The sequence below is a fragment of the Gymnogyps californianus genome, chromosome 5, assembly GCF_018139145.2.
Source record: "Gymnogyps californianus isolate 813 chromosome 5, ASM1813914v2, whole genome shotgun sequence".
NCBI classification, from domain to species: Eukaryota; Metazoa; Chordata; class Aves; order Accipitriformes; family Cathartidae; genus Gymnogyps; species Gymnogyps californianus.
In genome coordinates, this window is record NC_059475.1 from 19,807,691 (window position 1) to 19,831,360 (window position 23,670).

The window sequence follows — 23,670 nt, forward strand, 5'->3', positions numbered from 1 at the left end:
AAATGAAATTGAAAGGCAACATGTTAAAATCCATATAAGAAGGGTTCTTTTAAATGTATACGGCACAATGAAATTGTGAAATTCACTGCTACAATGTAAGACTGAAGTGGAAAGTTTCACAAAGTCAGAAAGGGATTAAAGATAGATGTGGTTAGTGAGACCATCTAGTGGTACACTTAACGGGATGAAGAAAATTCAAGTAATACTGAATTGCCTACTGAATTGAGGGGGTTGTAAGAAACTTCCATCAAAGTTTTGGGTTATCCTTTATTAGGTTTCCTGCAACAATCTCTAAAACCTCTGGGTCTCCACTTTCAGGCCATGTCTACACTTACACTTTCAGTAGTATGCCTGTGTTGTTCAGAATGTACCCAGTTTAGAGGCAATTTCACTTGTGAAGCTGTTTGACCTGGAAAGTACAATAAACTGTATTGAAAAAGGCAGTGTTAGACATGACTTCAGACAAGATACGTGGCTAACCAGGCCTTTTTCTGATCTGACATAGTAGGAGTTCCTAGTTCCATTTTAACACAGTCTGGTGTTAATTTTCTAAGTTTTTCTATGTAATTCCTGAATCTAAGCAACTACTTCAAAAATGAGAAGTCCTTTTGTTTCAAAATTATCAGTAACAGACAAGTTCTAAACAGAAAATAATTGGTTTTGTGTCTAAGTATTTTGTTACACTGTAAACCTCATCTCCCGGTATTTTCTGAATTGTTACCGACTATCACATAATTTTAGGTTGCCCTTAAGAGGAAACAGAAAGGGGTATAAATTTACCTGGGAATGTGTAAGCCACTTAAATAATAATAATAAAAAAAAAATCTGTAAGGAAGGATAGGTCAAATCAAAGAGAGGTAATGAGAAATGACAAAAAAGAAGTATGCTGTGTATTTTTTTTTTTATTGTGTACACTGTGTGTGTGCGCACGCTTGCGCACACACATCTTTGGGTATGTATATACTCACTGTATAGCTTGTAGTGTAGTTATTATAAAGAATACAAAAGACATTCTGTTGTAAACTTTAAAGAATATTTAATAACTTTTAAAAAATAAAATGTATATTTTAAATTTTGTTCTTTATATGAATGCACAAAAATGTATCATTGTAGTTGCAGCAACAAAATCCAAAGAACTGAGATGTGCTCATGGTGGTAAGATACTGGTGACAATCTAGGAGAATTCACAATGGAATCCAAACAAAATTTCCCATGGCGAGTCCTGACTTGTTTTCTTACTGTGAATTGTCTAAGTCGGTATCTATGAAGATCATTCACACTTAGCAAGAATCCTTGCAGACAAAGTTAATAAAGAGTCTGGTTTTAAAATAAATGCCACAATCAACTGCTGGTTTCTGTTGCTTACCTTTGGTGCCACATTTATAGCACAACAATGAAGCTAAGGGGTAAGTGAATGGCTTCAACTTTCTCCATGCTAACAACCTACCTCCTGTCTTTCTTATTTATGAATGGGGGAAGAGGCAGCCAGGAGCCATGTGCACTGAAAGATGTAACCAGTTCTTAATTAGTTTGTGAGAACTGAGGGGTTTGGGTGGATTTGCATAGCAGCCGTATTGCTGATGTGAGATAGAATATTTTTACAGCTTCTGTGCTGTTCTTTCCTCTCCATATTATAAATCATACAATGCTGCATTCAAATGGTAATTATTAAATGGAAGAATAAACCTTTGCAAGTTTATATTATTTGAGGGGGAGGAACAAAGGAGTATTCGTAGAACAGGAACTGGAGTGAATTTCAGTGATTGTGCACTATAAGATGTGGAGCTAAATAATTCCGGTGTACAAGCAATAAGATTTGGCTGCTACTGACAGTTACTGTACAGGAAAATAAACCATATTTGATTAAATATATATATGTATATATATTATTATAATTGTCAGGATGAAAAGCCAGAAGCATATTGGACTGAATCTAAAAGCTAAATCCTGATGTTGCTGAATTCAGTAGGTCCAGCCATGCACCCTGTGCCTTCACATCTTGTTATTACACAGAAAGAGCAATGAGTATAAATTAGGAGTGCTCTCCTTCAATGTCTTTGTTGCCTTTGGTTCTGTCTTTAATGTAAATGTATTGAGTCCTCCTTCATCTTTAAAGATAAGTGAAAATAATATAAAAGACTTTACTAAAAGTGACAAAACACTAATGGAAGCAATTGGAATGACTTCTGTGTTGCTCTGCATACATACAATATAAGCAGCCTTTTAAATGGGTATTATGTACTACAGGGTATTTATTTATAATCAACCAGTTCAACAGGAAGTTTTATGCATAATATGGAACTATCTTTTTTTTTGTTTTTTAAAAAAAAAGATTGTTGCTGTTATGTATCACAAAATATTCTGACCTCATCAGCAGAGAAAGGATGCAATGCTTTTAAAAAGAAAATATGATAAGTCTGAAGCTTGTTATATGCAGTATGTTCAGAGGTTTGGAATTGGATTGTGCTAGTAATGCTTTAAGCACCATAACATCTGTTTGTCCTGTGTAAAGAGAGTTAATAACGTCAAATATAGAAAATAGTCCAGTTCAAATTATAAACAAGTTGCAGTAGCATCTCAGTTGGCAGTGTAAGGGTAGTGTTTAAAAAAAGAATTATTAGCAGCAATGTGTGGTCTGTTGGGTTTTTTGTTTGTTTTGTTTGTTTTTTCTTTCAGCAGTTAGTGCTGTATGTTTCTGTTGCAGGGACTGGGATTTACAAAGTGAGTATTGCTTATACTCCGTACAGATACATGTTTTTGAAAACCAAGGCAGTTTATCTTGTTGTAAAGACACCTAAACTATGGAAAATTATTAGAGGGAACCACAAAGCGTGGCTTGTCTTCAGTCTCTGTTTCTCATTTTGTTTCTTCTGTAGGTTTAGCTGAAGTCTAACAGTCTTCTCTAAGAGCTCAGCACATATTATTGGAAGACTCACAGGATGAGGGTTTGTGATCTCTCCCTACACCACCATCAGGCAAATTGGTGACAGTTGCCCTCTGTGGGAGCTCTGTTGCACAATGGTTTGCTCTTACCAACTGCGCCATCATCAGCCTGCTGTCTCTGTGTTAATTTTTAATGGCAGGGATCACTGCAAGTAGGTAGACTTGTCTACCTTTTATCTTTCTTAAAAATAAATGTTTTATTAATGTATTCATCACTCTGTTATGCTGCTTCTCAGTGATGGAAACTGAGCTGTCAGCAGGAGCACCTGTGTGTACAAACTATCAACAATGGCAAGAACTAATGGTACATCTAACCTGGAATTGTGTCTATGCAGGTAAGAAAGGAACAGAGTGGAGAAAGGGAAGGAACAAACTTACACCATCTTTCAAAGAGCAGGACTGTTGGCAGGTCAGCCTGGGCTCAGGAAGCAGAGAGCATTGAGACTGCTGACTGTAACACCAAGAGTAAGTCTCTTGCTTGGGGTACAGGATGCCTGTGTGGGGGCTACTCACTCGGTTTAACCTCTGTCTTGGGTTGAGGTCTGTCAACATTTGTCAAGGCTTGTTAGCATGGCAGTAAAATCCTTTAGTGGTGGTGAGGTTGCTGTGCGTGATTGGGAAGCCATGTAAAATGCACACAAGTAATACATTACTTTCATCTTAGCCTGCACAGCTAAATGCCCCGTGCTACAGAGGTTGATGCATAAAGGTGAGGCGTAAGATTTTGGAAGGTACTTGCTCTTTCACACACCACACTGTCCTAAGCACTTCCCCACAAAACATGGAGTAGTTTGGGCCTGAGGGTGAGAAGACTGCAGGAAATCAGCGAAGAGGGAAAAAACCCAAAACCTAAGCAGTGAGAGTAGTATTTGTCAATGGTACAGGTCCAGAAAAGGGTTACTTATGGGTGTTAAGGAGATTGTTTAATAGGCTGTGGGTTGGTGAGTCCAGCTTTACTGCTGGAAATTGCCTTTAAATAAAAGTAAGCAAAATCCCACTCATAGCTGAGACCTGCTGTTGTAAGCACTAAAGGTACAGGGTAACTTTTTTTGCCTGAACTTGATGCATGCTTCTAGTCTGTCACAGTAGGAATGGCTGCATTGAGCTTTCTGGGAAAAGAGGGCGCCGTGGTTGTCTCTCTGGTCTATTGTCGGTGGCTGAGAGGTCCTCAAAGGCTGACTGCAGGGAGCAGGCCAGCTGCATTGCTCTGTTTGCCTGTTCCCTGCTGTGTCCTTTCCCTGGAGTGCTTCAGCTTCTCCCTGTCACATGTGCATTATCTGGGGCTGCTTGCTGATGGGGAATTGTTTGTTTGAACAATAGGAAACATCTGATTCTTAACCTCATCACTAGAAAGTGTGTACAGAAGGGTACTACATAAATTACTTCAGTTACCAATGCAGGGAGGGGAAATCGGACAACTGGTGGTGGTTTTCCGGCTAAGGGAAGTTATGATTTTGATTTCTGCAAATTCCAGAAAGCTTTGGGCATATTCCAGCCAACAGCCAGGCAGTGCAAGATGGGTCTGAAAAACAGAACTCGGAAGTGACTCCATTCTAACAAAGACTGATGTGTCTTGGCTGTTGTAAGCACGCAGCTGGGGCAAAAAAAAAAGCTAGGCATAAAAACATCTGAAGTCTTAATAACTCTCAGAAAAATGAGCAATGTGCAAAAGATTTTTTCCTCAGCAAGGCAAATTCTGTTGTACCTGCAGATGATGATATCCCAAAGTAAATTAATGAAATGGTGACATTCAGGGAAGGAACAGCTGACAGCTTTGTACAGATCTTCAGGTGTGGAAATGAGTGATATTTTTTGGCAGACTAACTTGAGACAGGGATGATAAAAAATAAAAACCATAGTAGAATGACAGAGAGTGCCCACTCACAAGTTGTTTACTGAAATGAAGATACAGCTGAAAGTAATTACTTGTTTCCCAGAGGTATAAGTGATAGTGCCTCCTACAAGAAATAATACTTGGTTATTTCAGTTGGAATGTAGAATGGGATAGAAAGGTTCCCTCCTTCTGAGGTTAGGTGCTGGGTATTTTCACTTCCTTTCAGAACAGTATGTAAATAAATGTAATATATATTACATATACAGTCAACCATCTATATGCCACTGGCAATTAATAAGTGAGACCATGTCCAATATTGTTTTCCCTTAACAGCCAGATCTCACTGTACAGATTCTGATTAAAAGCCTGACTTTGCAGCGCGTAAGATTAAAAATACTCCTTTAAAATAACATATTTCTGAAGTTGATCATCTCCTGGCTACAAAAATCATCGTGAGACACTTGGAGGCAGGGCTGCTTGATCTTGACATTTTAGCTATGTGCAAACTGTAGTGAAATTACAATTGCCTTCGGTGCTAGCTACTCTGTACCTTCTTTCCATGCTGAAGAATACTCATTTTCTACACCCTCTCTTCTGGACTGTGAAATGCGGGAAGGCAACCTGGCAGGTGTTGCAGAGGTTGCCTCAGTGCAATCTTTTCCTAACATCAGTTTGCAGATCAGCCCCTCATAAGCAGCCTCCTTTGCCTTGCCGTAGGCCATGGAAAAGGAACCATTGCTCTTTGGAGGCTTTCTTCTGTTTAAAGACAAGGCAGCTTCTTACCTGTGCCAGTTCAAGTACTGACTTTTTCTTTTCTTTCTCCTTCAGTAAAGTGGGGTGATTCACAAAATCTTCAGAAAGATAGCATTATACACAGTTTATAGTACAAGGGGGGTGGGGGAAGTCAGATGAATGAGCATGAAGGAGATTTCTCCTGTGTCCTTTGGAGGAGGAGCAGAAAGATTGGGAATGGTATCTATGCACAGTAGGTGTCTGCCTTGACTACCTGACAATACATGGTCATTGCAAAGGTGAGTCCGAGAATCTAAGAGAAAGAAAAAAAACAATTTTTTTCAGTAAGTAAAAAAACCCCTATTTATTGAAACAAAAAAAAGAGAGAAAAGCATGCTTACACTGGTTTTGTTCACACATAAGAAGACACATCACATACTGCTTTTCCTGCCGGTTCATGTCCTTGTTCTGTTCCTAGTTTCTGTCTGCCTTTTGTCCTTATCTGTAGTGCTGTTTTACAGAATGAACAATGAGAGCATGGGAGAGTTGATTTCTCCATGAAAAGCAGCCACCAGGTACTGGGAAGAGGTATTTTGAAACGAAATGTTTGGATGTCTTTTGCTTGAAAATGTTTTATAGTAGCAACCCACAGCTGTGGAGCTGTGTGGTTATCTCTGTAGCTATTGCTTTGAAAGACAATCAGGTTGTTGTGGTTTACTTCATTGTACTTTACTCTTCCAAGTGTATGTGTGCACTGGTCCCTATGGGGGAATCACTGGAGACTGTCCATGTATTAATCATAACCATCAATGCCTCATCAACAATGTATGTGTCTTCCTACTCAGCCTATTCAAGAGAAGCAGCAGGGAAGGTGGTGGTTCTTCTGCCAGCTGCTGTGCTGCCTCTGGTAGATTACTTCATCAGAAAAGGGGATGGGGAAGAGAGTCTTATTTTCCTTCTAGTTGAAGTACTTGTATGAATGTACTAAGTGGTTGTTACTATTCCTTTGCAACACCACTGTAAAAATTGTCATTGAAATAAAGGTTTGCCAGGTAGAAATTTTTTGTATGAATTCTATTTTAAGCACTTAATTTGACCACTTCAACTTTAGTCTTTACATAAATAGTAGTTCCTGTTAATGAGTATTTTGAAAGAGTATGTGAATAACACACATACTACCTTATTTATAAAGAAAAAAAATGGTTATAAAGCTGTTATCTTCTTCATTTCCCCTTTTTCCACAGTGAAATAAGATTCTTAGGCTTTAGTATGCTGTTTTGTAGTAAGCACATGCCTTTTGGAAGTATCCCCTGAACACTGCCTTCTACTTCCTAGCAAAGGAACACCTTCAGGGACAGCTGCATAATAAAACCTCAGTGGCTGAATCTGTTTTATAATGTTGAGCATGCATGACTGAAGAAGATTCTTCTGCCACATGTGCTGTATGTCCTTCAAGTTGTGTCACGGTATGGTTCTAAATATAAGATTGTTAACATGAAAAACAAAAGCTGTCGCATGCTTAGGGCCACAACATTGTAACACCAACAGTAGAGGGAGCTCAATTCATTTTAGGTGACTGCATCAAAACTTTTGTCATCAATTAGATTCAATCATATAGTGCAGCTGGAAGACAGACTAAAAATCTTTTGTGTTCTGAGGTGTTTTCTCTGTATTTCACAGCATTTACTAGGACTATTAATTAGCATTTTTAAATTGTCTGAAGTGTTTTCTCCCGTGCAAACTAGTAATGTCTTTCTGTCAGAAAGATAGTATTCTCTTAAATACCCTAAATATAATCAAGGTCTATGAGAAGGACGCTGACATGGGCTGCTTAGTTTTTAATGCATCTTTTAAAGACTCCCTAAATGCTGAACACATGCTCAAAAGCTGTTTTTTAAAATATGTTAATATATTAACAACAGTCTTACATTGTCTCTCTGCCATATGATCTTGTGCTTATCTTTTTTCCTAAGCATATCTGCTTACTATACTGGACAACAAAAACCAAAACGCTACTGAATTTGGGCCTACGAGGAGTCAGGCACTTGCATTAATAAGTTGCAGCCAATATGTGACATATGAGAGAGTAAGATACATGCCATTCTGCCTAATCTGACATTAGTGGGAATATGAGTGGAATTCTGATCCCAGGCTCTCTCTTGCTGCTGCTAGTGTTTATACCATGCAAAATTAAAACAAAAACAAACCATGGGTTAATCTGGAGTTATATGATACTAATTAGCTTAGCGATGCCATCCTCTCTGCTTGTATGTTGAGTATGAGAGAGAGGTGGTGCTGGAAACTAAAGCTCAGTCTTCACTGTATTCAGGAATGGGACTCTGGGCCCTAAATGGAGGGCTGATGTAGCTGAAACAGCCTGAGCTCCAGCACAGCTTTCACCTGTGTATCCTCAAGCTAAGGTCTGTGCCATTGGGGCTACACTATGGCCACAACCACAGCAAGCTGGATTAAAGACACAGGTATGTAAGAGTAAGAGACAAGGTACTGCACTGTCGACTGATTCTTCTCTGACCCAAGTTATGCTGGAAATAACTGCATGTCAAAAATCTGATAGGCAAGTCTATGCCAATCTTACCTATCTAGTTTTCCTGCAATTAATAGAAAAGGAGCATGGTTTTATTGGCAAGGTTGAGTAATGGTAACAACATCCCAACTTTTAACTTACTCTAAGACTGAGGATGGGGTTGAAGACTTAAGCTACCTTTAGGGCTATCTTGAAGTTGGATATTTAGCCTAAGTGGATGGTCCTCTCCAGAGAATTACTGGACAAATACAGGTACCCTAGAAGGGAATTCACCCTACCCTGACTAGGCTTGGGTCTTTGGATGGTGGGGACTACCTCTCCACTGAGTCTAGTCTAAGCCTTAGATGAACCACTTGGTAAAGTGCCTGCTCTTTGCAGTGCATCATAAAACAGAAAATGTGTGCAGTAGTCCTAGTTCTGTACCTTGTACATAATACTTCAACTAAATTAAAACATAAAAGACTTACTTAAATCTTGCAGAGTTTCACACTAACATCATGCAAAATTTGGAATTATTAAAACAGCCTTGGGCAGAGTATATCTGGATCTATGGTTACTTAGTTATGATTAATTAGGATTTGAAAATTGATATTAAACTGTACCTGCACCATAGCTGTGCACAATCCAAAGATTCCCACTGCTAGTAAGTTTTCCTGGAGCCATATTTTCACTGTTTCGTAGCATGGCTGGAAAAAAAACCCAGAATATTGTATTAGCCATAAATACACAGCTCTACTCCCCTGGGAATATACAGACAGAAAAGAGCCAGATCAGACTAAGCTGCTAGGTAGCCTGGATTATCATTTCAGCATTGGAGCAACTACCTTGTATTTCTGGGTTGAAGCTTCAACATGGAGTACTAATTGTAATGAGACAAAAAAGTGTACCTCCAAAATGCTGCATGAGCACTGCTCCACATAAATTGGGCCATTATTTTCTTCCTGCTTTGAATTCTGCAGTAGCGGTAACCTCATGTTCCTGGCCCAGTTTTGGGGAGGGTGGAATTGGCCCAAGTGAAACCTTTCTTTAACTAATGTGTAAATAATAAATAATGTCTGTAAGACAACCTTGTGCAAAAATTGTGCATTGTAAACGTACATGGCCAAGAATCATTCAGCCTTCAGTTACTGGCTTTCACATATGTATAAAGGAAAAACTATTAATGCCCGCCAGAAGACACGGTGTTAACCTGCACTGATCTTCTTGGTACCTCGAATAAAATAGAAGAAGAACTTTTAAGTCCTTAAATTCAAAATTTGACTTGGAGCTACTTGAGAGGTAGAAGGGAGCCATGTTTGGCTGGAACTCAGCCTCTGCCAGTGCCAATCCATGCATATGAAATCTCACTAGAAAGTGGCCGAGAGCTTTACTCATCTTCATAAACCATTACAACCAGCAAAACTTCCTTATAATTCCACTTCATCAGATGGCCTTACTCCACACCCCTCCTGGGTAACTGCACAACCTGTAATTAGCACAAAGAATTGCTGAGCTAATTTCAGAGAAGAATTTAGGCTCTGACTATCTGCTCTGGAAAGATCTTGCTGAGGACATTGTAGGGAAATTATCCCATGGAGTTTTGAATTTGATTACAGGCAAGTGCAGAAACTCACTGCAAAAAAAAATGCTGCTGGCAATTCAGTGGAACAGTTCCCACTCTCCTACTGTGCAGTGGAAGCCCCTGAACTGGGGTTCCTGGCAGGAGCAGAGCACTCCAGGCTCACACAGTCTCACAACTGCCTGGGCTTCGATAAGCTATGGCTGCTGCTCCAGGGCTTGTGCTATGTGTGTGGACAAGCCATTTGCCTTCATCTCTACCTGACTCCAGTAGGTGGGACATTAAAAAGGACAATCCTGTCATTTCCTAGCTAGACTGTGCTCCAGATCAGTGTTGGAAGGTACTTGTCTGCAATGTGAAACAACAGCTTAGAGCCTACTGAAAGGAAAGCCACCTGCCCATAAAAATAATTAAATTGACAGTTTCATTGGAGGTCACAAGCCACAGCTCAACATGAGCCTTCTGAAACCACCTGATTAAAGATGAGTAAGGGTACAACATACATACCTTATCATCTGTATAGACCTGCAAATAACTAGCTGCCTGCCCTGTACCTGGGTTGCAAGGCAGCTGCTGAGCTGCTGCTGGAGAGCTACTCACCGCTTTCCACCAGGTCCCTGGGGAATGGAGTCCACAGTTCTCACTGAATTCTAAGCAGCAGGAGTCCGGCACCCGGGTTGTATTGTACACTTCAAACCAGTCAGTGTAGTTGGAGACTCCACAGCATCTGAACTGAAAAAAGAAGAACCAAGACGATACCGTAAGTATGATCTGTCACGGACTTCTGCTCGTTCTGACTTCTGCCTCCTGGAGCTGGACATTCAGTGCATTTCGATTACACCATCAGAGGCTTGAAATTTTAAAGAAATACAGTATTTCGTCAGCTTCACCCAAATAGACCCTTTCCCCCACTCTTTTATCATGTTTAACTATGGTCTTGTATGTAGCTAATGTTGATAGAAGAAGCAAAGGCACCTATTTTGCAGGAGCTGAAACAGGACAACCCCAGCCAAGTACTGAGGTTAAGAGTTCATGTGACTGAGCAGGATTATAACAAGCATTTGCAGCTTGTTGTCAGGAAAAAAATTATTTAAGATACAGATACAGCACCCAGGAGATGAAGATGCTGGGATCTCTCCAGCACACTACTTGTGAAATCATGATTGAAGTTAATGAGGCAAATTTCTCTCTAAGCCGTTAATTACTGATCACCTTTAAAAGTCTTGTCAGTCAGTAAAAGATATATTTCCTCCTCTTCTCTCTTTGGTGCAGTTCCTTAATATCATCATCTGATGCTGCTAAATAGTGGTCCTTTAAGTGTCTACATATGACGACACAGTGTACAGTGACTATGTTAGTGCTAAATCAGAAAGGTTGTTCAACTTTGGTAGCGGGATGAAAGGTATAGGAAATGTACATAACAGTACAGGGAATGGCTCTGTGACCATCTTCCCCCTCTGGGAACTGGTATAGTCCTGTGATACAAAATAAGCTAAGACTTATTACCAGATAGATGTATACACCATCTGTCACTCTATGCTAACTCAAAAGTATGAATTTGTTGGTATTTAGACACTTTACCACTAATGAGTAAATTAAGATGACATTGGGCTGCAGAACTATTGGCAGTACTTCACACTTTTTCAAGGCTATGCCAGCCACCTACTTAGCCCCAAAATGACTTGCCAAGATCTTATTTTTTAAATGTGATTTTATATAAGCCTGTACAGTATTTTTCGCATCACTATAGAGACCATTCCTCTTGTTTCTGATGATAGACTTATAATCATGCAGATGTCTGCATCACCAGGCCCAAGGACCTAATTCAGATCCTGATGTTTACACTGGCCTGAGGGAGAGTTTTCCCTATATATATAATAGTTGTAGAGTCTCTATGGGCACAGAGGGCTGAATGTTCAGGTCTTGTTGCACACACAAGTTCTGCCATTCAAGACCAACAGAGGGCAGAGGTGTCACGCGTTGCCTTGCGCACCATATCATGCTTCAAGCACTCGCAGAAAGTAGTCCGCAATAGAGACGTTTCAGTGCTCACAGGACTGTTTTTCTTCTGCCAAGCAAAAGTCAGAAGTCTTTCCCGGACTAACATCTATCCCCCCAAGGTTCTGCTCAGAATTCTGATTTGGTCCGTGGCAGGAATCAATCCTTAGCTTGCAACTGTTTGATTTGTGAGTTTACAGGCTTCATTTCCTACAAACTGACTTGAAAGTAAAAAAGTTTGTGACTTTCTTTTTTTCCTCTATGTTCCTGCACACAAGACAGGAGCTCCATGCGTAACAGGTCCCAAAAGCGGACAGGAGCGGCATGGAACACATGGCATGCATTTCAGGAAAGCTGGTTTATCTGGAAATCTAACAAGAAGGTCTTGCAGACTGTCATCATTAGAGTCAGGAGGCAGCTCTTTGAAAGACAGTGAGAAGTGACAGCGTGTAAATAGCAAGCCTTGAAAATGTCCATCTTCTGTGATGTGGAGAGTGCAACAGTAAGGGCCGAGACATTTGAGTGATGGTCTGGCCAAACACAAGTGACAGAAGGTTGCATAAATCGGGACTAGACCTCTTCTCCCCATACTATTGCATGGCTGAGGGTATCAAAGTCTGACAGACTAAGGAGATGAAGATGAAGAACAGGTTTTGTAGTTAAGGACTCACTAACAGGTTGAGGACAGCTGTTCCTATGGAGCCTGTGAAGCAGAAGGTGGCTAGGCCATGATCTAGGATTGGGACTCCAGGAGTAAAACTTCCTGGTAAGCCAGAAGGTGGAAATAGGAGAGGATGCAGTTGCAAAGACAAGCTGCAGTTGGACACACATTGCCTGCCTACGCAGATCCTTTGTGCTCTGTGTATTGTACAAGAGCAGAGGATTAAATATTGATGCATGCCTGCCACTGCTGGCAGAGAAGGCAGTCCCAGCAATGGAAGAAAGGGGTAAGAAAAGATCAAGGGTAAAAAAGAATGAAGTAGCGTGAGGATCAATAGTCTTGGGACTGGAAGAAATAATATCTGGAACTATAACTGCAAGAGATGTCATGTCTTTGGAAGATGAAAGATGAGTGATGGAATTAAGCAGTGGATGATGCACAATCCTAAAGGAGAGGAGGTGATGAACACAGAAGAGAACACTAGATGAACACTAACACCACAGAGACTAGAGGGCGCGCGAGCAAGTGAGCGAGCAGTGTTCAATGAAGACGAAGGCCAGTGAACAGCATCTCTAGGGAGCGGAGGCACTGACCCACAGCAGTAGGTCAAAAAGGCAAGAACAAGGAAACAAGCAGCAGTGGGACTGAATGGGTCACCAGTATAGACTCAGCAAAGGGGTCCAGCTAGAAGCCAAAAAGACAGATAAGCTGAGAGCTCAGTAAATTCAGAGACTTCGTTATGGAGGCCCAAGTAGAGAAGAGAGAGTGTGGGAGTGATTTTGGATCATGTGACAAGCAACTGATTTATCCTGTGTGCATGAAGCTGAACAATAAGTAGCCATATTGTTGAGGGAGATGAGGGACTACTAGAAGAAAGGGGAATATTGAGGACAAAGAGCAAAATAAGAGGATTTTTTAGAGTCCTCTTAGATTTGAGAGCAATGTTCTCTTTTTAAAATTTACAAGGTTTCTGAGCAAGGATAGTTGGAGACAGTCCTACACTTGGAGGATGGAGAAAGCTCAGGTCACATGAAGGATGATTTCTGTCACCAGCAGTTTGTTGTAGCTACTTATACCAGACTTCATGTTCTTCCACAAAGGCTGATGTTCTGCCAATGCCAGAAAGTTAAACTGCCTGACTGTCATGAAGCAGTTGCAGACTCGATTCTTGCTACAACCACAGTAATTTTTTGGTCACATATTTATAGTCCTGTCTTGTTCTCTTCACTAGTTAAGTGATAAAATTGGACAAGGTTGCCTAATTGATTAGTTCTGTTCCTAGTTTCAACAGGGAACAATACACATGTTTTTTAGAAACAATTTACAAACTAGTAGTGCTTATTTTGGGGTACCCAGACTCACACACTTTAAAAGGGTGTAATCTGTTAAAAATGTCAGCTACTGTCTTGAATAGCAGTAACTTTAAGACACCTTGACTTGGACACCTCAGGTCACAGATTCTAGGGCTTGCAGCTGTGAAGGAGCATGCATGATTAGATGCAATTGCACCTGCCCACATGAACAAATGCGGGTACTTACGGCATAAGGTGACAATCGGGTAGTAGTTCTGGGGACACTCGTACAGTGTTTGGCAGAGTTGCTCAAACAAGCAAAAGCTTGTCAAATGCCTCTGAGTATCTAAGCTCCTGCTGCTGAACATTTCCAGGAATACTGACAATATGCTGCTGTTTGTTTCACGTTTCATGTGGGAGGCTCTGTCTCCTGAGATATCAAAACACATTTTCCCCTCCTTTGTTCAAGAGACATAAATCACTCCCCTATTGATTACCCGTGGGGTTCTGAAGCGGCTCATCAGTTCCCAAGAGCTCAGGACATGCACGGGCTGCTCAACACAACGATGCAGTCAAAGGTCGTGCTGCTGAGGAGTGCTTTTCCCAGCCAAGCAGCACCGAACAGCACTGAGGTCTCTGTGCTGTATTTATGGAATGCAACACTGCTTGCAAATAGCTTAATTTTTGTGTTAACAAGTAATTGCTGCTCTAGCATGGGGTGTCTAGGGCTGGTAATTAATGTTAAACACAAAGTTTCTATCTTAGTGCAATAGAAATGTTAAGGAGTTGGATTCTTGTATGTATTTTACAGGCAATCCCAGTATTGAAGGCTAAGTAGGCCTTATTTTCTTTGCCAAATTCCTGCAAAATCAGCCAGGCTGGGATAGGGTTTATGAAAATAAACAGACACCCAATCCTTGTTGCAGACAGGTTTTAGCAATTCCTGGTTTTCTGGTTTTGTGAATGTGACAGAGAACTAGGGACAGGGTAGGGTGCCTTTTATACGCCTTTTTCCTCCATCACTGTAAAAAGTGGTGAATAAGATAGTTTTATTCTAAAATCATGTTTAATGGGTGGTTAGGATTACTTCAGCAGTAATCCTAAAGTATGGTTTGAACAGAGAATCAATGACTGGGGTAGAGGGAGATGGGTCAAATTTTGTCCTCAGTTACAGTGGTCTAAATAGACATAAAAGGCATGAATTTGCTCACTTTAGTGAAGCTAATGCGTTTTCTGCATGCCTCTCGAATTACTGCCTGGTTAGTTAAAAGGAGAAGTGTTCAAATATTGATCACAGAGATATTGGGGATGAAGCAACATTTTAAAAATTAATGCCTATTTCTCATTTCCTAATGATCTCCACCTGTAACTTTAACCAGTCCTGGTTGGTAAGGAGTGTAATGCAGTTCAGGGTAACTTACATGCTAAACTATTAGAATTTTAGTCATGTTTCAAATCACTTTGTAAGCTTTCATAGTCTTCAGTCACAACACACAAAAGTCACCTGCTTGTGTTTCTGATCCTTTTAAGGTTTGAAACGCTACTGAGAAAGGCTGCGATTTTGGTTAGCTGAAGGTATTAAAAAGAAATCAATAAAATGTTCTAATTTGAAACAGCTCCCTGACCTAGAGGCTTAATACGACTGCAAAACGAGTCTAGTGTTTTTCCTCTAACATGCGTTGCATGTATGCAGCTCAACCCAACTCCTTTATCAGTAATCTGACCAGATCAGTCATGGACCAAAACTGCAACTTCCTCCTTAAAGACAGACTCTGTTTTTCCCTTGTTCCCAGTTACTTAGGAACTGTATGCTTCTGTTAAAAAGAGGAAAACCATTTCTCAAGGCACAAAGGCTTCAGAGAAGAAAGCCCCCAAAAAAGGTGCTCAGGCCTTTCACACTTGAGGAAGAAATACAGTAATCACCACTCACAGGTCACTCTGTGTGTACTGGGTTTCCATACTCCCAGTCAAAACTCCCCTCTGATTTGTGATCAGCCAGTCCCACAGAAATCAAATGCCATCTAAATGTGGTTCTGTTTCTGGAAAAACTTTTTTTCCCCTTCTTTAAGCAAAAGTTGCCATACAGAGTCATACTTAGTGAAGTCAGCGTGGAGATGGTGTCTATCTAAGCTAATAGTAGGAGAAATGAAGAACTATGCCAGAGCTTAGACCCTCAGTGTCTGAGCCTACTACTTTAACCACGGTGCCATCCTTCTGCTCGAGCTCTGAAAAACACTTTTGCAAAGAAAGGAGTGTGAATGGAGAGAGGACAAGGGAGAAGGACTCATGATTTCTCTTACTGTCATGTTTTTTACATGTCCTGCTTTTTTCTGAGGCTGCTGTTTTCCATCCATGTACAGACATGGCCCATAGCTCAACCAATGACTGATGTCTGCTGGCCCCATTAGAAAAGTCAGTGCTGAGACATCCTATATGGCAATGTGGTTAGCTCTAATGTAGGGCTTTTTTGAGAGCTGTCTCTTAGGAGCCAACATGCAAACAGCAAGCCTGGGCTGGGACTTCCCTTTCAGAAAGTCCCCTGTATTGCCCTAATCCTCCTATCAGTGATTACACTCTACTGATTAGGGATGTAAGGGATAACGATTATTACTGAACACAAAAAATAATACTTGGCATTTACATAGCGCTATTCAACATAATTAACTATGCTGGGATTGCCTTTGCTGCACCACTGCAATAGTCTATTCCTAAGTAGTTTGAAAGATACATGTGAAAACCAATTATGCAGAGAGGTAAAAATGGATCTGTGGGAGCTCCTTACTTTTCTCCTCAGTGCCCAGCATGGGGAGCACGGAGACTTTAACACTGTGGTACTGTCAAGACAGTGCATGGTAATTTCATAGTTGCAATGTTAGAAAAGAGAGTGATGTAACATGACTGTACATGGCTTGCGAGATGGCACTTTCCTATTATCTTTTGGGCTCCTAAGACCAGCTAACGTTAGTTTCACCTGAAACTTACAATACACTCTTTAAACTGTAATAGGTTTCAAGGCCAAAGGAATCATTAAGACAATCGAGCATGATCTGTAGCACTACAGAGACCACAGACTATTGAGTCCTGCCTCAAACTCAAGCTTGTCACTGAACAAGACCATTTCTTTTAGACAAAAAACCGTGTTTTGACTTCAGAGAAAAAGAATCCACCATCCTGCTGTACAATGGCATCCTACCATCAGATATCTGTATCTTGGGTTTTTAGCTCTTGGATCAATTACAGAGCCCTTTTCTTTCAAAACCCTTTTCCCTTCCTGCTCTAAGGACTGCAATCACATCACTACTTCATCTTTTCCTGGTTTAAAAGTTTCTCACCATAATTTAAATTTCCAAAATTCTCATTATTCTTTTACATCTTTTCTGAATCCAATCCAACTTGTGAACATCTTGAAAAAATGTGACTAGGTGAACTAGACATAGTATATATTATTACATCTATTTTACAGAAAGGGGAGCAGAAGCATGGGGTTTATATCCCATAAGTCCTCCAAATAATGCTTTTCCTCCCACCTTTGCTATATGTTTTTAACAGTTCTTGGGGTGTCACTGAAACCAGATTAATATTTACTGCAAACATATTAATATTAGTAATTTTTACTACAATTTTACTAAGCAGAGTTAAGTTAGTATAAAAAAGTAAAACTTGTAATACTATTTGATATAAGCAATGATGTTAAAAATTTTACCTATATTTCATATGGCTTACTCTTGGGCTAGCACCACAAAACGCATTTCTCTTGTCAGTAATGGATGCCTTCTCATATTTGATCACAGTATTGGAAGAGAAAAATATTAACAATATTGCAAGATGCTGCGGCCTTTTAAAGGTAACTGAAAGAACCTTCCATGTGCAGGACTGGAAAGCTTATTAGCTTGTTTGCTGGACCTCAGGTGTTTGTCTTTCACACACAGTACTGTTGCTGTCAATCTACTGCACTCAATACAGACAGCTCCTGCAGCCCCAAAGATGCATATGGAGTCTGGCCAGCCAGTTCTTTTGTTCTGTTAGTGACCCTAAATTTTTAATTTCTCAGACCTTTTCTTAGCAGCCTGCTGCTCCTGTTATCTTGTATCATACAGAAGAGTATATGTGAATCTTGACACTACCAGACAGAAAGATATTCAGGATTTCAGCCCAAATGGCAATAGAGGAAGTAAAGGGTAAATGAGCAGATTTATCATATCAGAATGTGGTAGGTAGCCCACCCATCATTTCGAATAGTTCATATAACCTTGGAAGCATTGGGAGAGGTTATCATCTTTGGACGATTGAAGACATCAGAGGCAAGACTAAAGCCCTGGCTGTCTGTACCACGCTAGCACCTCTGGAGGAGAACTTGAGAAAGCTATGCAAGATTTTTTGAGTGAAGCCAAGGTAGTACAAGTGCTTCTTCCTAAAGCAGTAGAAAAGTTGGAGCACTTTTCCTCGTTCAAGAAGCAGAGAAAATCAAATCAGAAAGATCACCCCCATGAGAGCTGATTGAACTGAATATGAAAAGAGAAGGACAGAGCTAATAAACCTGAACTGTCAGTGATGGTGTTTCCTCAGCAAGCCAGACAAGGAGAAAAGGAGGAAGCCAGCCATAGTGTTCGCCAGTCCTTATGAGACAAACACTGGCAGAGTGCTGTCAGAGAATCAAGTATGCAACAGCGGTGGCAACATAGCAAAAAGCATTCCCAGCCCATCTGTGATGGAGGATGATTGAATTCTGCTGGGAAAAACATATCGACTGTAGGAGGAGGTTGTAAACACCATGGCCGGTTTCCATTTTGACTACAGTAGTGGAAACCAACAATAGCAACGAAAGGAGACAGAGCTGTTGCTCTTGCTTCCAACATAAGCTGTCCCTTTGACTTTAAAGAGAAGGTACTACTTGTTTCCTGTCTGACCATCTCCTTCACTCTCCACACAGCACAGAACTGTATGATACTTACGTGTCAACACAATATAAATTTTTAAAAGAAATAAGCTATCCTGGTCAAAGGAAAAATAAACAAAAATTACCATTTGTTACAAAAAGCAGAGAGTTTAGTTGCTAATGTGCTGACTGGGTGGGAGGAAGAGATTGACTTGGGATCTGGAGGTTTAATTAGGTTCACACCCAGAACATGCTGTTAGAGAACCCCAAGGGTAAAGAGGAAGAAAAAAAAAAAGCTCAGACTTACATCTGTTTGAATGATGCTCCATGCATTAGTTAAGCCAATATTTCCATCTGTCCCATACAAATGAAGCCCTTTCTTCAGATCCCGCTGAGCATACTTGTCAATCTAAAACCAACAACAAAAGATAAAAAATTCAAAATTTGCTGAGTACCACATTTCAGAATTAAAGTGCACGGAGCACGGAGATGTTGGACAACAGTCCTATACTGAAATGAATAAAAAGTTAACCAACATTTCCTAAAGCCTTTCTCCATCCAGTGGAACTGGTATCTATTACAGGTATCTGTATTTTGTAAAGAACATGAGGAGTTCCTGTTCTGAGTTAATGTTCATGTTTTCCATCACAGACCTCCAGAACATCTTTTCCCTTCCCACTTAACCACCAAAGTACTATAGAGAGACTGGATTCAGTTTAATCACTCATTTTTTGCAAATGAGGCCTATATATGAAAACATTCATCTACCCACAGCACTTCCTTTTAGCTTAATATCTTTAATTGTGACCAAGTACCCCTCAGCATCTTCCATATGCTTCCCGGGAGATCAACAGCGGCATTAACATTGTACTGATGCTCTGAATTGTGTTCATTGCATCGGCCAGTGTAACCCCACTTCTTACAGCAGGATGGACATAGTTATATTGAAGCAGCAGGGAATGAGCTATCCAAAATTCAGGACAGACAGGATTGAAGAATTTAGTTACTAAATGGAGCTGCTCTTAAATAAATGCATTTTTGTTGATTTAATGGAAGTACAAAGTTCTGCTTTAGAGGCTTTTGCAATTGAAGATAGTGCTTTCTTGTTGAGAGTCTCTGCTGGTAAAGCAGGCTATTGTTGGATCCACTGGTCACCACCAGGTAGTATCCAAAATGATTGCAAGTGCCTCCCTCCCAGCCTAACCATACATACACATTTCTACAGAACTAAGCCAACACAAAAAAGGAAGTAAATAATAAATGGATATTCACAGTTTATCCTGATTTTTCTGTTGTAAATGAAAAGCACTGAATAGTGCTGCTCAAATACGCCCGTACATTCCCCCCTCCCCTGGGTGCTTGTCAATGCTAGTGGTCTGTTCAACATGAGAGGTATAGCAAGAAGAGTGAGCAGACCTGTCCCATTTTCTTCTCCATCAATCTGCTATCAATCTGACTGCAAAATACAGTGCCACTCTGAGATCTTTCTGCTGCAACAGTCAAAAAGAAAACCAAAATTAAATTCACAACTTGCTTCATGGGGACAGTCTAAGTTAATACATACTCTGTTCAACAACTCTGGACAACAGCCAGACATGGTGTATTCTCTAGTGATTGCCCCTCTGACACTAGTTATTCCAGCTGAGGGGGGTCTAAAATGAAGTAACCAATGCTAATTTTGAGTTAACAGAGGGAACAAAGGTATTCTGCTTCTACCATACCCTTGAATTTTCCTTCTGCTTTGTTCAGTTAGAATTGTTTTCATTTGCTCCTGGGAAAAAAAGTGGATGCAAAGCATTTTCCACAGTGTAAAAGAGGAATTTTCAATCCATTACGTCATAATTATTGTGCGGTAAATCTAAAGTTACTCAACAATATGACTCCACGAAAAACTATGACCTCAAAAGTTCATCAGGTCCAAGAAATCTCTGCTGTATGTGCAAAGGGTTGTGCTTAGTCTCTCCAGTTCTTTTGTTTCCTTCCCAAAAGTTTACCACCGTCAAGCTGAGCCACTAATAAAATAGTTTTGGGACAGTACAGGAAAGATGTACAACTTAATCTCAGCACCTTATCTATCATGCAAGCACTTTCTCGTGGATGACTGTCTTGAACAGTAGGTGCTGTGCTCCCACTGTAATTATCATGTAAGCTGCTTTTGAGTTTACGCAGAGATTATTCATAGTCACTGGTACGTTAATTAGAAGAGAAAACCAAAGCTGAAAGCTATCATTAAATTTGGAATTAGTTGAGAAAATTACAGGCAATAAATGATAAACTTATATGTGTGTGGGATTCCTAGCATTTATTTAAGAATTAGATTGAACTGGGTTTCAGTTCTTCACTTTCCTTCAGCTCCCTGTGTCTCAACCAGACCTGCTGTGGTCTCAAGCAGAGCCATCAATTAGGATGGAAGGGCATGGTTGTGTTGCTAGTCTGAGAGAGGCTTTGAAATGTAGTTAAGTGTCCTACAGAGGTAGTGAGGTAAATTAATTGTTGAAAAACTAATTCAGAAAGGGACAGAGGTGAAGAGGAACAGCATAGCTGAGGGCAGGTGGGGACAGAAATCTAGTTAGTAGATCTGTTGCCTTGAAGATGAAAGAGAAAGGTCTATTTGGAATATTAATTTATCACACCTGAGAAAATCTGCCCTGTAAAATGAGAGAGCTATGCATCAACCTACAGTTCATATCACCACTAATCTGGAACAAGGGAGATAAGGTCAAATGAAACAGTGATGCTTATCTGAAGGGCAAATGCCGTGCTACTAAAAGGATGCAAAATGCAAAGTTTGCATTTCCTCACTCAAATTTTGCTTTGCAAACCAATGCAGTGGCTCAGCATGATAATCCCTTTTACCAGGTCTCACAGGCTGGCCTTGTTAATGCAATCTTCATGTCCTGTTTGAGATCATTAATAATAATAATAACTTAATAATAATTTAATAACTTACAATCAACATTTATAAAGTACTTCAAGATCAGGAACAACATTTTGCTAGTCCACGTGTGCGTTAACATGGTCTCAAGAGATTGCCTCACCAAGCATTAGTGCTCTTCCTTTTACCTGGAGAAGATGCACTAGCAAGCAATTCACTGAGTCAAAATGAAAGCAAGTCCTCTCTTCCTCATAAAATTAACTGCTTTTCCCTGCACAAAGAGCACCAGACCTTAATACTGGGAACACAACTGGCAATAGATTTCCATATTTCAGAAACTGAGTAAACAGCAGAACATTACTCAAGAAAACAGGTACTATGTGACCAGTTCTCTCACTGGTATTTCAAAAAGCCTCAACATCAAGTCCCTCAACATCAAGTCATGCACATTGTATGACCCATTATTATTTGTTGTTTTAAAAAGAAAGTGCCTGTTTGAATCTTGCTTGGAAGAGGATATAAGCTTTTTATATCCCCATGCCACGTGTGTGTCTCATTTCCTTCTCTCTCTCATCTCTATGCAGGTTGCAACTTTGAAAGAGGCATACACATGTTGTGAAACAGTATCTCCAGATTTCTTTACTTTTTTATTTCATGTCCACTGACATGGGAAGATATCTGGAGATCTCACACAGTTTTATACATAGACACACACACACACACACACACAGAGCTTTATATTTATTAGAGTGATTGTAAATGTAGGATTTTACATAGTTATCCTTTACTAAAGTTTCCAACTGATCTTCTAACCAAGTGTGCTCTGATCTTCTAACCAAGCGTGCTGTAAATGCACCAAAGAGTGCTATTCTCTGAAGAGCAGCTGATTTAAAACCTCTTTTTCGCAGAGCTACTCCTTAAAGCCTTCACACTCTCCTGTTTGCTTACGCTAGGGTCAAAAAGGTTTTCATCATCTCCTAGAAATAACCTTGTACAGCACAACTGAGTCTGTGGCCTTTTGGCACCAGGAGAAAGGGGAAGCAGGCATCGGCCTTTGGTCTCCTGTCACTTGTGTTTGCAGCTGTGGTACCAGCATGAAGTCCCCCACCACCTGTGTCTCCCCTGTTTCTAGCCAGCTACATAAAGCCTTTTTTATTAATGTGTTATCTTGCATGAATTAATCAGTCTTGATGCAGAAGTAGCCTTGGACTTCTAAGAGCACAGATGATATTAAACAAGACCACTTCTCTCATGCAGGCTGCGAGGAGTTCAGTGTCTACATGCAGTCCTATTAAAAGCACATTGGCCTCAACTTGAATAACCTGTGTACAAGTTTATAAGATGGATAGTTTTTCCCCTAATTGAAGCACTGCTTGAAGCTCTAGACATATGATTCCTACTGGCTTTGACCAGAGAAGGGTAAGTAAAACTCAGCACCTATTTGTGGAGGATAGCTGGCAAATGCTCCTCCAGGTCATTCTGTTTCCTGCTAACCTCAATTTTGTTTCTTCCTCAAAATATTTTTAGAATAGCAGGAATTTTTCAATATGCCTTTATTCTAATTGTATATTTGATTTAAATGAAAACTCACAAAACATCCCCAGCTGTCTCTCTGCCTTCAAGTTTTTCAGAAAATGATCTTTCTGAAAATGAAATGCTGCACCACAGTGATTCATCACGTCTCCTGACAAATGATCCCACCCAGCATTCACCAATCTGTCAGCTTCTCGTTTGTCTCTGTGCTACCAGTCCTCAGCCAGGCAAAATGTCTATCACAAAACAGGGACTGTAAGTACTATATTAAATATTCTGCAATTTGAATTTGCTGTGTTCTCCCATACGCAAGCCAGGCCCTTTACAAAGCACAACTCTATCTAGTGAAGGAGCACAATGAAGCATAATAAAAACTCTCAGCAGGCAAACCATTACTCTAAATGAGATGCCTATTTTTAGTCATGTGGAATACCAGAGATTTCCTTAGAAGAAAGAGTTTCTGAAAGGTTAGGCAGTAAGAACCTTTTATCAGTCTGGAAATGAAGCAGAGAAAAATTCTTTTCCTCCTTGGGATTCATTGGTCAACAGATGAGAGGTGTAAGCTTCAAGCTGGCACCCCATCCATGTCAATTCCTATGACTTCTGGCTTCAGACACATTGGAGGGTTGCTCATGCTTATTAGTGCCATCAGATTTCAGTGGTGTTTCTACTAACGTAAGTTAAATGTGTCCTGTTGCTTAGTGTGGTAATCCACTACAATCCACGACTGCAAGAGAACCACTTCTTAGAGAGGGGCATGCATATTACTAGCACTTTATCTAAGGTAAGATCCTGTTCCCACCACAATGACCACAAATACTTT

At 40.2% G+C, this 23,670-nt stretch overlaps 1 protein-coding gene across 4 annotated transcripts in view; it reads right to left on the reverse strand.

Moving 5' to 3' along the window:
- Positions 1–891: 891 nt before the first annotated feature.
- Positions 892–23,670, reverse strand: part of TSPAN4 (tetraspanin 4) — a 391,838-nt gene continuing 369,059 nt past the window's right edge. For all 4 annotated transcript variants that reach the window (XM_050896897.1, XM_050896896.1, XM_050896895.1 and 1 more), the window contains 4 exons: positions 18,747–18,848; positions 10,213–10,344; positions 8,657–8,740; positions 892–5,822 (listed from right to left, as the gene is read on the reverse strand). In XM_050896897.1, coding sequence (XP_050752854.1) covers positions 5,754–5,822; positions 8,657–8,740; positions 10,213–10,344; positions 18,747–18,848 — 387 coding nt within the window. In that variant the 3' untranslated portion in view covers positions 892–5,753. The remainder of the gene's footprint in view (positions 5,823–8,656; positions 8,741–10,212; positions 10,345–18,746; positions 18,849–23,670) is intronic.